The sequence below is a fragment of the Gracilinanus agilis genome, chromosome 3 (genome assembly GCF_016433145.1).
Source record: "Gracilinanus agilis isolate LMUSP501 chromosome 3, AgileGrace, whole genome shotgun sequence".
Taxonomy (NCBI): domain Eukaryota; kingdom Metazoa; phylum Chordata; class Mammalia; order Didelphimorphia; family Didelphidae; genus Gracilinanus; species Gracilinanus agilis.
In genome coordinates this window covers 603,409,419-603,427,545 of record NC_058132.1, presented here as the reverse complement: position 1 = coordinate 603,427,545, position 18,127 = coordinate 603,409,419, and the positions used below count along the sequence as shown (strand labels likewise).

Genomic DNA, 18,127 nt, shown 5'->3' with positions numbered 1-18,127 from the left:
TTTTGAAGGACAAAATAGAAGAGAAGAGAGTGCTGATTAGAGATTAGGCTATCTTCTCAGTAATATAAGAGGCAAGAACATCTCTTGAAGGCAGAGGGATTGGAGAAATACTGGGTATTTGAAAAGAGAAGAGGAGGCTTAGAATAGCATCGAAGAGGAGGACAAAAAGTCAATGAAGGAAGAGGAAAAATTTTGCTGAGGACTCAGTGACTAAGATTAAGAGAATATGAATTGGGGGAGGACCCACTTCTAACAGATGTGCCTTCCTTTGACCCCTTTCCACAATATCCTGTCACCTGAACATAGAAGCAATTATTAACATCTGTCAAGGCAAACCTATACCATTCAATGAAACTCCAGTAAATGAAAAAACTTACAATTCTGGATTTCTCTTTACAATTCTGAATGTTTCCACTGCAGGAAGGAATAGGTTGAGGTGAAAGCATTGGTAGCTTAGAAATTTAATCACTGCTAGCCTGAATAGTCAATCACAGTCTTAGAGACTAACAATCTTGTTTAACTCAAACAGTTATGTGAAAATTGGCCGGCCAGGATCTATTTCAGCTTACTTTATTTTAAATTGATCACTACACATTCAAATTCCAATATCAAATTACCATCCCCATTTGGAAGAAAAAAATGGAATCTCTTTTTTTAAAGCAATTCAATATTTGGATTGTAGAATTACTATATCTGTTTGACCTTGGAAATATTTCCTGCCAAATTTATTCATTCTTCCCTTGGAGTATTATAAGATTTATAGCCTTACACGCCTGGCATATTTTTTAAAGTCACAGAGAAATGAATAAAAAATTATCTTTTAAATACTTACTGTTCTGTGTTCTGTGCTAAGCACTAAGATAAAAATACAAAAGAAATAGAGTGTATACTTTCATAGCGCTTATATTGCAATAGAAGAAACTACCCACGTGACAGAGTAGTAGCTGGAAGGGGACATGTCCTTACAGTGGTGGTGAATTAGGCAGTCACAGACTGTAATGGCAGCTAGCTGCAGTAAAGAACTGGGCCTGGAGTCAGGAAGACTTGAGTTCAAATCTGACTTCAGATCTTTACTAATTGTGTGATCCCGGGCAACTATTTGCCTCAGTTTCCTCATCTGTAAAATTAGCTTTGTCATAGGTAAGAATTTTTATGGGTTTTCTCCTACCTATTTCCAGTGTCATATGAGAGAAAAAAATCAAGAAAAGCATCATAAACATGTATAATGAGATATAAGAATATTTAAATATCTTAATGAGATATAAGAATATTTAAAAAGTTTTGAGGAAATGATACTATTTCACTCAAAACAAAAGCTTCTGGTTGACTTAGCAACATTATTTGAATGTGTGAGGAATATAAATAGAAGATGATGGCCAACAATTTTCCATTTTCCCTGAAGCATAAATAAACATCAGTAAATGTTTATGCCACAAGAAGAAAAACTTGGATTATAAGTAAGGAAGAATTTCCTTACATTGTAAACTTTTATATATTGGAAAAGTACAGCAGGATAGGTTGGGACAGCAACTTTGGGAACACATTTTTAAAACCAGACAGATTCTTATATGTCTAGACTGGTTGATATTCCTATCTAAAGACAGAGGGGAAAAAAAAGATCAATGGTTATCAAGTTTGTTCAGTCACCTTGTTTGTATCCTGTGTTCATGCCATCTACTTCTCAGTTAAGAGAAATAAAGGTTTTTATTTTTATAACAAAATATTCATTGTGGCACTATTTCATGATAGCAAAGAAACTGGAATCAAAATGGGGGCCTAATGATTGAAGAATGGCTGACAAATTATGATGTGTAACTTAACAGAATATTTTTGCTTTGTATAAAAAGGAATATAAGAAATTCAAGGAAGCACAGGCAGATAGATGGTCCAATGAATAAAGCACAGGATTTAGAATCAGAAAGTCTCAAGTTCAAATATGACTTTAGATATTTACTAGCTCTATAGCCCTGGACAAATCTCTTAACCTATTTGCCTCAGTCTCCTCATATGTAAAATGGGAATTATAATAGCATCTTCTTCCCAGGATGTTTGTAAGGATAAAAAGATTTGTAAGGCACTTTGCAAACAGTAAAGCACTTTGCAAATCCTAGCTACTTATTATTATTTAGGAGGGCTTATATGAAGTGATGCAGAGTGAGGAAAACAGAACCGTCGTAAACCACAGATACAACTTCGACAATGGTATCAATTTTTGTTGTTCAGTGGTTTTCAGTCATTTCCAACCCTTCATAACCCTGTTTGAGGTCTTCTTGGCAAAGATACTGAAATGATTTGCTATTTTCTTCTCCAGATTGTTTTACAATCCCATAGAATGTCATCTATAGTAACACCAAAAACCATATCAATTCTCTGAGACTGAGGTGAGCAGAGGGTATGTTCCAGGCATAGGGACTGACAATCAGAGTTCAATCAACCAGTCAATCAATCAATAGGAATAAATTAAGCATCTACTACATGACAGGCATGATGGTAAGCCTTGAAGCTACAAATACAAAGAATGAAATATCTCTACTCTTGAGGAGCTTACATTTTAACCAGGGAAATGAGTACATATATAAACCTATACAGAATAAATGTAAAGAGAATAAACACAGATAAATACAAGTTAATTTAAGAGGGAGGTCTTTAGCCACTGAGGAGATCAAGAGAGGTGTTATGTAGAATGTATGGAGTGGAATTCTGGGGAGGCTCATATTCCCCAGAATCACACTAATGAGCAGACAGGAGACTTGATAAGATGCTGGCAGAGTTCATGTGGCTTTAAGTCAGGGGTGTAGGAGGAGCAAAAGGGGGTCATAGAGTGAGGGAGCACTGCCTGGAGAGGCCTCTTAGAAGCAGTGTCCTCAAAGTGGGGGTGAGGCAGAGAGAGACAGACAAACAGAGACAGACAGAGACAGAGACAGAGACACAGAGAGACACACACAGAGAGATAAGGAGGGACAGAGACAGAGAGTCAGAGAAAGACAGAGTGATAAAGACAGAGAGAGAAAGAAAGAGAGAGAAAGAGAGAGAGACAGAGAGACAGAGAGAGACAGAGAGAGACAGAGAGACAGAGAGGCAGAGAGAGGGACAGAGAGAGAGAGAGAGACAGAGAGAGTGAGTAGACCACTGTTTGGAGAGACCTCTCAGAAACAGTGGGCCCCTTTTCCTCCCCCACACCTCTGAATAAAGCCACATGGACTCTGCCAGCATCTTATCAAGTCTCCTGTCTGCTCATTAGAGTGATTCTAGGGGTACGAGCCTCCCCAAAATTCCACTCCACACAAGAAGATGGATGATTGGGTTGAATTTTGAAGGAAGAGAGATTATTTGAGGTTGAAATGAGCAGGGAGTACATTCCAGGCATGGAGGATGACCGGTGTGAAGGCAAAGAGGGCAAATTTAAATGAATAAAATCAGCATTATTGACTTCACCTGCATAGATTATGGCTCACTCTGGGTAAATAGTCAAACACACTATTTGCACATCAATTTAAAACTATCTTCACTTTTAATCCTAGCACCACTGGAAAATAAGAGAACTTGGACAGTTATTTTTTCCTTCTATTTGATTCTTAATGAGATTCTACTAATGGGACAGGCTAGGTGGCTCAGTGGATAGAGAAGTAGGCTTAAAGATAGGACATCCTGGGTTCAAATCTGATCTCAGGCACTTCCTAGCTATGTGATCCTGTGCAAGTTACTTAACTCCCATTATAATACAATACACAGTATTGCTTCTAAGAAGGTAAGCATTCAAAAAAATTATTGTAATAAAGTGATCCCACATCAAACAGATAGGTAGGTGCTTGTCTACTCTTTAGCCTTTTAAGGGAAGAAATTCTGCAGATTCCCTTGATAGTACACACCAATGTCTTAGCAGCAGAAAGCTCTTTCTAAAGGCTAACTTAAATCCCTCAATATGTGAAAATTTGATTTTCTCTTGTTGGAAATCGCTGTTAAATATTAATGCTTGGAGCTCACTGGACTTTTTTTCCTAGGTTAGTCTATATTTCCCATATCATATGACATTTTATACTTCTCCCAACGGCACATTTTCCATTCTTCCTATCCTATATAACATAATAGACACTCAAGGCCATTTTCAAAATGCAGAAACTATATGAAATAGCTGAAGCGCTCTCTCTGTTATTAAGTAGACAATGTCCTAAATTAAAGTCCTTCAAAAGGTCTTAATAGGAATCCCTGTATTGACCAAGGACAACAACTCGAATGTACGAGACAGAATGAGAGCAAAACATACAATGAACCCGTACGGATGATGATACAGAACAGAAAAAAAGAGAACGTGGAAATCCCCTTACTAGCCACGCTGGGCCTCTTTTGTGTTGTTCTTGCCAACGCAGCAGCAAACCTGCTATATATATAGGGGCTCGCTGCTGTTGCCCATCACACTGAATTCAGCATCAGCCATCACACAGACATGGGGAAGGTGAGCAAGGATGAAGATTCCACAAAGTATCTTTTGGGACTTGACCTACATGGGGCTTGTGAGCAATCAGGCCCTTGATCCTTTCTCTTCTATTTCAGATCACCTTCTACGAGGACCGGGGCTTCCAGGGCCGTTACTATGAGTGCAGCAGTGACCACTCCAACCTTCAGTCCTACTTCAGTCGCTGCAATTCTGTGCGGGTTGACAGTGGCAACTGGATGATCTATGAGCAGCCCAATTATTCAGGTTGCCAGTACTACTTGAGAAGGGGAGAGTATCCTGACTACCAGGAGTGGATGGGCTTCAACGACTCCATCAGGTCCTGCCGCATCATCCCTCATGTGAGTTCGATTTCTTGTATTTTGAGTCAAACAGTTTAAATAACAGCCCTGCTATAAACTAGCTTTTTAATTTTGGACAATTCATTTAACCTCTGTGAGTCTCAGTGTTTTCACTTGTAAAATGAGATCTGATGGCCTCAAAGGTCCCTTTCAGCTTGAAATTTATAATACTATAATACTAAAGTCAGTGGAGTTCAAAATGATATTTTTGAGCTGTGTATGAGGATTTAACAAGCAAACACATTCAAAAAAGCTGGCGGAGTCAAAGTTAAAAAAGAAATATTTTCATCAAATTTAATAGAGGTTTGCCAGTAAATAACAGAGAATAGTGAATAGCAAATATATTAACAAGTATTGATTAAAAACTTAGCAGGTGCCCCATATCTAATAGGTACTGTAGCAGATATATGTATGTAGCAATCCTTACTCTCAAGGAATTTAAAAGGCAAGACTTAAGGCATACATAACAAAACAAAACCAAAAAAAACCTGGGCTAAACAACAAGATAGTCACCATAAGAATAACAGAAAATTAGAAGGGAGAAAGCAAACATGAGAGGTTTTTCCTTGTCTAGTCCACCCTCTTTCCTTCAGGCAATGTATGAACTAAGGCACATTGTATTTATACCTTGGTATTCTTGGAAATTTAGACAAACTCAATGAGTTTGGGGTCTGAGCCATTCTGATGATAGGTTAAAAAAAAAAAGTACTGAATTGGAATCGCACTGCAAGTATAGCATAGAATCCTGTTCTCCTAGCAAATGTAAATGTTCTAAATGTTTCCCAAGATTTAAGTTTCAAATTAGTGTTGAGGCACTTGTTTTATAAAAGGACTTATTAGGTTAAACTTATCTTTACTTGGGAAAAACAAACAAGCAAACATTCTTCAAAACTAATTTGATCTCTTGTGTTTGCCTCTTTGTGATCCCTTTTAGGGTTTTCTTGGCAAAGATTCTGGAGGGGTTTGCCATTTCCTTCTCCAGCTCATTTTATGGATGAGGAAACTGAGGCAAATAGGGTTAAGTGACTTGCCTGGGGTCCCACAGTCAGAAAGTGTCTGAGTCCAAATTTGAACTCAGATCTTCCTGACTTCAGACTCTATCCACTGTACCACCTAGCTGCTCCCAAACCAAACCAGGGACCAAAAATATTAGTAAACTATTGAGGGTGTTGTTAGTCACATAGTGGAAAGGACTATTGCCTTTTTAATATGTCTTTCCACTATGTGACTAACAGAACATCCTCAGTAGTCAAGGATTTATTTTATCCTCAGAAATATTTTGACCCTTTTAAACAGTTGAAACCCTTCTTAGTTCTTCTGATGAAAAATTGTAATGTGGAGAAAGTTAGAATTTCTGTGACCCTCCAGCTCTCCATCATTTAAAAAAGTCATACTAATTCTATTTTGTACAGTGAAATACATTGAATGGTCTTTTGAAAGAGTGAAATTGCCTAACCCAGTCTTACCACATTATATGACTGCTAATTAAATGTGGAAACACTCTCACTTTTCATTTTTCTGTCTTTTCTCTTAATGGGACTAGCAGACTGGATCCCACAGAATTAGAATCTATGAGAGAGAAGACTACCGGGGCCAGATGGTAGAGCTCAGTGAGGACTGTTCTTCCCTCCAAGATCGCCTCCGTTTCCATGAGATTTACTCCCTCAATGTGTTAGAGGGTTGCTGGATTCTTTATGAGATGCCCAACTACAGAGGAAGACAATATCTGCTGAGACCTGGAGAATACAGGCGATTCCAAGACTGGGGAGCCATGAATGCCAAAGTGGGCTCTTTGAGGAGGGTCATGGATTTGTACTAAAATATGTTTACCCTCATCGTTTCTCAATCTGGAAATTAATAAAATACTTTCTGTGTGTTCCTGGCATTAATTGGTTCCTGTTTTTAATTTCATTCTTTTGATGTAAGGAAGGCATCAGGATTGTATGAGCTTTTGAGTTTGAATGAAATGAGACACTCGTAGACCAGATGAATGATCAGAAAGAAAGTTTAGTTAGCCACAGAAGAAAAAGGATATTTAGCAAGGATATATCATTGATTCAGTTGGGCACACCTTCCCTGTTTTTGTGTTGGTCACACTTGGTCCTGTGGTTAGAAGTCTGAGGGAGGAGATACTATATTCCTCTAAAGAATATTGAATTTATAGAACGAAATAGATTCTGTTAATCTTATCTCATTTCAGTTCCCCTCTTGGGAGGCATCTTTTAAAAAAATGTTCTAACAAAAATACAGGATAAAAACTTATAAAATATAGTCTCATTTAGAGAAGTTCTCTAACAATGGGCCAGGAGTTGTGATTCCAAGTCTGGAAATTTCCTTGTCACTTTCTTTTGTATGGTTTAAACTATGAGAACTATCCTACAACAAATGGGTGGACACAAAGAAATCCACATTTGAGTGGACCATAGATATTTATGGGAAGTAAAACTAGATCAGAAAAAAAACAACTCTGGCAGAGTAAGTGAACAATCCAAGGACACCAGTTACAATCAACTAAAATGAGTAAAGGGGACAAGGTTAATAATAGTTGGATTTTCTACATTCCTCTCCTCCCAATAAAATGATTTTTTATCAAAATTCTGAACACATGGACAAACTTCAATGACAAAGAATAGTCTTTATGTTTGTCTAATCATCCCCAATGTTTTCACTTCTCCCTGTGATCCTGGAAGGGAAAACTACATCTCAGTCATTGCTCTTGCCATAGCTACTATTAAGACTAATCTTGGCCGGCTTCTTCATCCTTTCTACTCTTGGGAGAAGTGAAGGAAGATGCCCTAACAATGAAACTTCCTGTTTCCCTGTTCCTTTTTCTTCCAGCTCCTTCTTTTCCTTTTTTCTTCTTTTTTATCTGGGCTTAGTCCGAGTCAGAACCTACTGTTTACATCATGTTATAATTCTTTGACCTAGAAAGAGATGAGTAAAACCTCACAATCACAGAAGTCTATGATGTCAGTCCACTCCTGGTTTTAAGGAGGACAAGAATCTGTTCCTCCCTCCAGAAGGCTATTACTCTATTATTACATTAAGAAATTAAATATGTCACACAAACTTTTTAAGCTTTAAAAAAATCACTCTATAGCAAAAATGAATAATATAGAAATAAGTATCAAGTGATAATATTTGTACAACCCAGTAGAATTGCTTGTTGGCTCTGGGAGAGGGGAGGGAAGAGGGGAGGGAAAGAAAATGAATCATGTAAATATGGGAAAATATTTAAAATAAAATTTTTAAATGGAGGCATAAAACAAAATTGAATTCATAATCAGTTATGCTAACTCAACAAACATTTCAAACTTTCCAACTCAGTTTTTTAATCTGGTAAATTTATACTCTCCTTCAAAAAGAAAGGCATGAAAACAATCGCTAAACAATCTCAGTGAGGATGAAAACACCTTCAGGGTAGTCCAATAACAGGTCATAGCATTGAAGATCTTCAACACTGAAGGACCCCTAACTATAATATCACATGTAAATCTACTTTAAAAGCAACAAACTTTTCCCTTGCAGCTGGGCACATCAAGCCTTATATTCTGCACCACTGATTATTGGTTGGACAAGCAATACTCCTCTTCCTATTCTACTCTCTCTCACCTGTCACTTTATATTGTTGATCAAAGTTTGTTCCCCTTCACCTTCTCCTTTGTTTCTCTTCCCCTCCCTCCTAAATCCATCTGCTGGTGATTTTGGTCCATTCATAGGATTACAGGATCATAGATTTGGAAGTGAAGTGCAAGGGACCTTAAAGGTCATCTGATTCAATCCCTTCATTTTACAGATGAGGAAAATTAGGTCCAAAAAATGTCACACAGAAAATAAGTGGCAGAGCCTGGGTTTGAATCTAAGCCTTCTTATCCCAAAATCCACTGTGCCTGGGAACTTTAATCACAGATAAGTAACAATTTACTAAATTCTAAAAAGTACTATTTGATAGGTAAACACATAATTTCCCTAAGGTCCTATGAAAGTTTTTTTTCTCCCTCTCCTTCTCTCTGTCTGTCTCTCTCTCTGTTCCTCTCTGCCTTAGTCTCTCTCTCTCTCTCTCTCTCTCTCTCTCTCTCTCTCTCTCTCTCTCTCTCTCTCTCTCTCTCTTTCCTATTTAAACAATGTAAGGAATTGTACTTTAGAGTCAGAAACATCCAGTATTTAGTCATATTATTGCCATTTGTAGATTTTGAGACCTTGAACAAGTGATTTAACATGGTGTCAAGAACCTGGCTGCCTTTCCTAATGGAGATCATTATTGGTAGTGTGAGGAGGAAAGGTATGGTGAACCTGCTGACAGTACTAGGGCTACAAAACCAATACTTTGATTACTGTACATGGAGCCATGGTGCAAAATAGCCTGAAATGATTGAGTATCCAGAAGGACAGGAGAGAAGTAGAACAGAGAGTTTGATCTCTAGGAAATCAGCAACACCTGAAAAGACCTTGGGGGAAACTAGGGCACAAGTTCCAAATAAAAACCAATAAATGAGAGATTGAAAAGCCCAAGAGCATCCTTCAACATTATTCCTTCCCCAGTGAGAGCCTGCCTCACTCCACCTCATTCTCCTTTCCACTTGATGCACCACAACTGGGCTGTCACAGATGGTAGCAGACATTATATTATTACTTAACTGTTTCATAAGTATGTTTTACCTCCCAAACATGAACATGCACTTCTTGAGAGCAGAGACAGAGTTCTTTTTTCTTTTACATTGCATTCAATACCTAATGGCACCAAGCACAAAGGTTTTGTTGTTCCTCAATAATTTTAGTCATGTCTGCCTCTTCATGATTCCATATGGGGTTTTCTTGGCAAAGAAACTGAAATAGTTTACTATTTCCTTCTCCAGCTCATTTTACAGATGTGGAAACTGAAGCAAACATAGTTAAGTGACTTGCCCAGGGCCACACAGTAGTAAATGTCTGAGGCCAGATTTGAACTCTAGATGATGAGTCTTCCTGACTGCAGGTCCAACACTCTATATATTGTGACACCCAGGGGCCCAGAGAAGAAAGCACAGACTAGGTATGTATCATTGATTTAGAGCTAGAAGAGCCCTTAGAACCCCTTCATTTTATAGATGAGGGAAACGAGGCACAAAGATGTTCAGTGAATTATTCAGGGTCACACAGCTAGCCAGGGTCTGAGGTAGAATTTGTTGAATTGAAATGAAGAGACAAGTTCTGTATTGAGATTGCCTATAGTTCTCTTTTCAAAGAGCTGCCTCCTGAAGTCTGCATATCCATTGCTAAATTCATTAGTTTAGGAAGCAGCTTATGGAATCAGAAGACTTGGGTTCAAATCCCAGGTTTGCTATTTAATACTCCCCTGATCCTATGCAAAATCATGTTGTCTTCATTTTCTCATCTATAAAGTAAAAGGGTTGTACTAGATGGCCTCTATCCAAATCTATAATCCTATACTCTTACCATTGACCACTTAAATATCCCTCTGCAAGTCTAGGTTGCCTGAAAAATGGATCTGACCCATTCTGCCTTAAGAGTAAAATGGTTGGGTACCTTCATGACAATCACTGAGCTGACCACAATTATTATTTGTGAAATGATTTGAGTTTACTGTGCAGACACAGATTTATTTTTCTAGGCAGATAGGTGTTTTCACCTTATCTTACCTAGAACCAGGCTTCTGGGATATCGACATCATTCTGCCTTCCTTCAGAAACCTTGGACTCTGTTGAGAACCTGGGCTCTGAGAGGTGAACTTTCACCTTGCCTTACTTCTCTACCATTGCTTTTCTACATTTAGTCAGCAATCAATAAATATTTATTAAGTACCTACTGCATGCCAGACACTGTGCTGAGCCTTGAGAAAAGAAAGAAAGGCAAAAGACAATCCCTGATCTCAAGGAGCTCAGTCTAATGGGGAAAAAAAACACAAAAACAACTATGTACAAACAAACTACACATAGAATAAATTGGAAATAATCAACAGAGGGAAGATATTAATTAGCATGAAAGGAAATCTGAAAAGGTTTTCTGATGAGGTGGGACTTTATTTGAGACTTGAAAGAATCCAGGGAAATTAGGAGATGGAGGTGAAGGGAGAAAGCATTCCAGGCACAGGGAACAATCCTGAAAATGTCCTGAGTCAGGAGATCCCATGACATCATGCCTCGAGGAGGTATAAGGTATAAAAATACTGGAAAGATTGAGGGGCTGGTTAGGATATGAAGTGTTTTTTACATGACAAACAGAAGATTCTATATTTGATCCTGGAGGTGATAGGGAGCTTCACTGAGAAAGTAATCCAGAAGAGACAATAAAGCAGAATGGTAACAATGAGAATGGAAGAGGATAGATTCAAGGAACTACAAAGGTTCTTAGCTCACAACATTGGTGTTAAAAAACAAAGATGGTTTAATGGATAGAGAACCAGGCCTGGAGATGGGAGGTCCTGAGTACAAACCTGACCTCAGATATTCCCTAGCTATGTGACCCTGGGTCACATTTAACTTCCATTATCTAAACCTTAACTCCTCTTCTGCCTTAGAACCAATATATATACTATTGATTCTAAAATAGAAGGTAAAGGTTTTCATTTTTATTTTTTGAGTTTCCTAATTGACTTTTTTAAATTACAAAGATATTTTGTTTTACCAATTACATGTAATAACAATTTTCCATATACATTTTATGAAGTTATATGATCTAAATTGTCTCCCACTCTCCCTTCCCTGCCCCCATCCTAGAGCCAGCAAGCATTCTGATCTGGTTTATATATGTACTATCATGCAAAACATATTTCCATATTGATCATTTTTGTAAGAGAAAAATCATATAAAACCAAAACCCTCAAACAAACTAAAGTGAAGAATCACATGATTTTATATGTATTCTGACTCTTAACAGTTCTTTCTCTGGAGGTGAATAGCAATCTTTGTCATTAGTTCCCCAGAATTCTTAATGGTTCAAAAAAAAGTAAATTAAAAAGTTTTGTGTGTGTGTTTTTTTTTTTTTTTTTTTTTTTTTGCTAATGAAGAAGAAGCTTGGAATCATTAAATGCACTGCACAATTTCCCAAATACTATTTAGGCCACTTTCCTCTTCCTTTTAAATTCTGGACCCAATTGATCATCTGTCAATAGTAGCTCCCCTAGCAATATATAGTAATGTGCTAGTAGTGTTCAATGGATTGGCCATCATATGTCACGGTGTGAATGATAGATATTTTTTTTTGTCTCTTTAGCTTTTTTTTTTTTTTTTGGCAATTTATTTATTTATTTAAGCTTTTTCTGCATAGATTATTGTAGTGATTTCTTCTGAGTTTGAGTATGCTCTGTAGTGTTGTTTTTTTTTAAACCCTTAACTTCTATGTATTGACTTATAGGTGGAAGAGTGGTAAGGGTAGGCAATGGGGGTCAAGTGACTTGCCCAGGGTCACACAGCTGGGAAGTGTCTGAGGCCGGATTTGAACCTAGGACCTCCGGTCTCTAGGCATGGCTCTCAATCCACTGAGCTACCCAGCTGCCCCCATTCTCTGTAGTGTTTTGAAGGTTGGTGCAATCACTAAAAATTGAGAATATTTGAAAGATCTCTTTATCTTTTGGGAATCCCTCTCCCATTTAAACCTTCATGCTCAATAATAGTGGAGAATACCTTTATCAAGCCCATCTTTCCATTAAATGCCTTGTTGACAATAATAATTAGAGGTATCTTTGTTGTTAAATTTATCAAGTAATTATGTACAATGATTCCTTGAGTTCTTCAACCATGAATTTTACAAATGACCTTGGTTAGGTCTTGCTGTTCTCCCTGGTTTCACAGTTTTAAGGCTGAGACATTTACCCTAGAAGAACCTAGGTGTTACAGTGGCTAGAGTAATAGACCTGGAATCAGGAAGACAAATTCAAATCTAGCATCAGAAACTTCCTATCAATTGATTAATAAAATTTATTAAGTATATACTAGACACTGTGATAAGCATTAGCTATGTTGTTCTCTCTCAGCAAGTCACTTAATCTGTTTGCCTCAGTTTCCTCCTTGGCAAAATGAGGATAATAATTGAAAATATTTCCGCAGATTCTTGTGAGAATAAAATGAGATAATTCTTGTAAAGTACTTTGCAAAACCTAAAAAGGGATCTAAATGCTAGCTATTGGCATTGTGTTGTTCTTATAATTTCCAAAAATATCCTTAGGAATTAGTGGCTAGACTTGAGAAAAGTATTGGAGATGGAGGACAACTAGGTAGCTCAGTGGATTGAGAAGCAGTTCTAGGGATGGGAGAGTCTGGGTTCAAATCTGACCTCAGACACCTCCTAGCAGTGTGACCCTGGGCAAGTCACAACCCCCTTATCACTCTTCTGCCTTGGAACCAATACACAATATTGATTCTAAGGCAGAAGGCAAGGGTTTATAGATTAAGAAAAAAAGAAAATATTGGATTTGCACATCAAGGGAGGGGGAAGAGCCAAAGATTACTCCAACTTTCTGAGATTTGCTAAGTAGGATCCTTTTTATGAAATCAAGTTTTACCTAGGGACAAGGGTGCTGAATAGAGAGCCCAAGGGTAATGAATAGAGTGTGTGTGGGGGGGTATAAAAGACCTATAAAAGACATGAGCATTCTTACTTCTTTGCCAGGAAAAAGAAATAATCAGAGGGAAATAACCTCAAATCTACTTCTTCAGACAAGAATAGACTAGACCTACTCAATAGGAAAAGGGTTTTTGATTTTGTTTTTATCATAGATGACTTTCTTTTGTTATCAGTTTAGTTCAAACCAATTCCTTCCCTCCTAACAGACTAATAAATCTTTTTCCTGCAATATCTCTGGTCTTCCAAGAACACACAGATAGGATTCACTTTCCAAACCCAAAGTTAAATAATCAGGTTCTAAGAGAAATATGCTAATAAACACACAAATAAGCCATGGGATGGTAGTCTAATATTGCAGAAGAGGCATTCTTCAGCTCACATTGCCCAACAGGTTTTTCAGGGACAGAGGAGAATGAAATCAGACTTCCAGCTGTTTATTTACAAAAGATCCCTAGGAAGTACTAGAAAATACAAACAAGCATAGGTAATAGCTAGCATGGGTCTAGAAACCACTGAGCAAGCAAAACCCAATACAACTTGATTGTAAGCTCCACTGAACCCTGCTCTGATATATGTGAATTCTCTTTGTGTACCAGATCCAGCTTTGTCTGTCGCTGCTGATCATGCTATCCTCTTCCTATCTCAGTCCTGAAAACAGCAGACTGGCCCTGATTTTCATTCTTGTTCATCATCTTTGTTCCTTCCTGTGAGTGACCCAGGACTACTCTGGGGCCTTATTTAAAGCTTTCCCTGTACAGTCATAAACTTGGACCCACCACACATTTAATTCAATCATAACTTACTCCATTAAAGTAGAGACAAGCAACCAAACCAGATAAACAGCATCAGAGCATTTCTGCTATTGGGTCTTATAAACACAGTACTTTCCTAAAAACTATCATTTGAGAAATCACCTTCCCAAACTCCATGACTACAAACACTTCCCTTTTTCCTGACTTGCCCATTCATTAATTTTTTCTCTTTCTTGCTGTTTTGAAAGTTGTCTCCACTGAAAATACTTGAGTAAAAGAAGTGGCTTTTACTGAGCACTCCCAGTTGTTTTTACTACCTGTAAAATGAGTGTGCATGAAAGAAACAAGGTGAGGAGCCTTGCATTGATGACAAAAAAGGAAGACGGAAGAGAAAAGCAATGCTGAGTAGGAACAAAGATAAGTCACTTATACTTGCTTAAAAAGATAGGAAAGGATTTGGAAATCAAAACATTTAAAAATGTTTTTAAAAATTGCTTTTATCAACCACCCCGGTGCAACTATTAATAATATGGAAATAGTTCTTGATCAATGATACATATAAAACCAAATGGAAATGCACGTCAGCTATGGGGGGGGGCAGGGAGTGATTTCGGGGGGAGAGAAAGAACATGAATCATGGAACCATGGAAAAATTTTCTAAAAAATAAAAAATAAATTAAAAATTGCTTTTATATGTAATAGGGGGAAAATAAAAATGTTTAGGAAAAAAGATGAAATCATGGATGTGCTATTAAAAGTTTAATAAGCTTCTCTCTAGAAGAAAAAAAAATGTAGGTAAGACATACCTTTAAGTTTAATCTACATAATTAATATTTTCTCCATCACTTTCTAAAGTCTGAACAATCAACAAAACAATCAATTAAACCCTGATTTGTAGGGTTTGAGGTGCTACTGAAAATTTAACTTATGACTCTAATGAGATGGTAAAAGCTAACACCACTAGATGAAATTTAACATGGTGTCTCTATTGCTCCATGATGCTACAGTAGCCAGCCAACTAGTTTGACAGCCATCACTCTTGTTTTCCACATACAATGGAATTTCTCTTTTTTAATTGTTTTTCTAAACTTAACAGTCAGAAATTCATATTTTCATATATATTACAGAATAGGAGAGGATTATACATGAAACTATGAATCTTTACTATGTAAGTCTTGCCTTCTTTTAAAGTAAACAATAAATTCAATCTTTAAAGCTCTCCTTATTTTGGATTCCTTCTGGCTTTTCTTCTGTTTATTTCTCTATATTTTTTTGTGGATAAGAGGTGAAACAGTATAACCTTCCCTTTCCTTCCCACTTTCCTCCTAATTAAAAAAAGAAAAAGAAAAACTTCATATAAATCTACATAACTGAAGAAAATAAATTGCCCACATTGGCACTGTCCAAAAATCTGTGTCATTCTGCATCACCTCTTAGAAGAGTAGCTTGTTTCATTATAACTACTCTGAAATGATGGCTGTTCACATCATTGATCAGAGTTCTTAAGTCTCTCAAATTTATTTTTTCTTACAATGTTGTTGTTATTCATCTCTGAGATACCACCTCATACCCTATCAGATTGACTAATATGACAGGAAAGGAAAGTGATAAATTTTGGAAGGGCTGCGGCAAAAAATGGGACATTAAATGCATTGTTGATGAGGTTGTGAACTGATCCAACTATTCTGGAGGGCAATTTGGAACTATGGCCAAAGGGCAATAGCACAATGCATATCCTTTGATCCCAAAGAGATCAAAATGGTGAGAGGAGGGGTGAGGAAGGACTTAGTTGTACAAAAACATTCATAGTTACTCTTTTTGTGGTGGCAAAGAATTGGAAATTGAAGGGTTGTCCATCAATTGGGGGCCGGCTGAACAAATTGTAGTATATGATAGTGATGGAATACTATTGTGCTTTAAGGAATGATGAACAGGATGATTTCAGAAAGAGCTGAGAAGACCTTCATGGACAGATGCAGAGTGAAATAAGCAGAAACAGAACAACATTGTACACAGTAACAGCAATATTGTAGAATGATCGACTGTGATAGATTTAACTACTTTCAGCAATATCCAGGACAATTCTAAGGGACTTGTGACAAAGAATGCTATCTATCTCTGGAGAAAGAACTGTTGGAGTCTAAATGCAGATCAGAGCATATGAGTTTTCACTTTAGCATATTTGGGTTTTGGTTTTATATGATTATTCTGTTATAAAAATGAACAATATGGAAATATATTTTACATGATAATATATATATGGCCCAGATTGAATTGTTTGCCAGCTCTGGGAGGGAAGGAGACAATTTGGATCATATAATTTCAGAAAAATTATATGGAAATTTATTATGACATGTAATTGGTAAAATAAAATATCTACAATAAAAATTAATTAAAAATTTTAAAGAATAAAAACAATGTTGTTATTGTATAAATTGCTCTATGGGTCTTTTTCACTTTACCGCAATTAATTCATACACATTTTCAAAGTTTCTCTAAAGCTGTTCCTTTTGTTCTTGAGTCCTACATTCATATAACTTTCCCCTACATCCACATAACATAATTTGCTCAGCCTTTCCCCAATTGATGGACACTCTCTAAGTTTCCAGTTCTTTGCCATTACAAAAAAAAAAATGCTTTTGTAGATATTGTCCTTTTCTTTTTTCTTTGATCTCTTTGGTGTAGAGACCTATCTGTGGTATCACTAAGTCAAAGGGTACATACAGTTTAGTGACTTTGGGAGCATAGTTCCAAACTGGCAAATTGCTGGTACTGCAACCTGGGGAACATTTTTGCAGATCATGTCTACAAAATCATGGAGAGATGGGGAGAGTAAAGTGAAAAGAGGCAGCATGTGGTAGTGGAAAGAGTGTTTGACTTGTAGTCAGGAGAGACCTGGAGTCTACTCTTCCCTCTCACATTTACAGGTTATGTGCTCATGGAAGACACTAAACTTTATTGGGTCTCAGTTCCCCATTTTACAAATGGGGACAAAAATATCCTTAGCACATGTCTCTCAGGGTTGTGGTAAGGATAAAATGAGATAACATAAAATACTTTGCATCCCTTAAAATACTATATATTATACTTATTAATATTGACAAACCCTGAAATCATATTCTTAGTAGATTAATGGCTTGGCACATGAAAAGATAATCTAGTCCATAGGAATAAACACTGCCCAACTTGCCTCCATGTGGAACAAAATCAACTAAAGAGTAACCAAAGAAAATCAGAAATTGGGCTTAATAGCAACTTAAAATACACCATCATTATTTTCTAGTCCAATATTTTATGATTTTCAAAGAATAATGATTATGAGGAAATTCAGACTTTACTATTGGCAATTGTTTGTACTTTTTAATACCAATGGATGGCGTTCAGGGAAAGGGAGATATTAATAGGAGAGAGCATTGTAGTTAGTTTGTGGACATTTGGGAGACAGTAGAATTTTCATGAATCAAACAATATGGAAAATCTAAATACAAAGATAATCTGCTTGGCATATGGGTAAATATGCTCTCCTAGCGTAATAGGAAATTACTTCCACTGGATGATTCTTCCCAATGCTTAACCTGATTTCTTCAAGCAAATTCTTTTTAACCCAAGTCTTTCATGCTGTAGCTTATTCTGTCTTTAGAGTACTTCTAAAACAGGTAGCTATAATCAGTGGGGGCTAATAAATGTTAACAACAGGACACATTTTTAAGTTTAATTTGCATCATTAATGTTTTTCTCCATCAGTTTGTTAAATCCGGACAATTAGCAAAGCAAGTCCCTGTTTTAACAGTGTTTGTGGGTTTCTGAGATGTAATGCTTATTGTAAAAATTAACAATCACCCTTCCATCATACCTATGAATAGACATCTATAGAATAATCTTTCCTTCAAGAAAAAGAGATGAATTTGACATTATTCAAAGAGGTTCTTTGATTTTAGCACCGTGGTAAACTCCACATAGCAATCTGACTGTGACAGCAGAAAAGTCCTAAGGAGTTACCAGAGGATTAGGATCACAAA

At 36.9% G+C, this 18,127-nt stretch overlaps 1 protein-coding gene across 2 annotated transcripts; it reads left to right on the top strand.

The window, feature by feature from the left end:
* Window positions 1–4,408: 4,408 nt before the first annotated feature.
* LOC123240106 (gamma-crystallin D) lies at window positions 4,409–6,613 on the top strand. Of its 2 annotated transcripts, none has more exons than XM_044667499.1 (3): window positions 4,409–4,453; window positions 4,552–4,794; window positions 6,341–6,613. In XM_044667499.1, the coding sequence occupies exons 1-3, from the start codon at window positions 4,445–4,447 to the stop codon at window positions 6,611–6,613; spliced, it is 525 nt and encodes a 174-aa protein (XP_044523434.1). In that variant the 5' UTR covers window positions 4,409–4,444. The 2 variants fall into 2 exon arrangements, with proteins under 2 accessions (XP_044523434.1, XP_044523433.1); XM_044667498.1 differs by having other exon boundaries at window positions 6,338–6,613.
* Window positions 6,614–18,127: the final 11,514 nt, after the last annotated feature.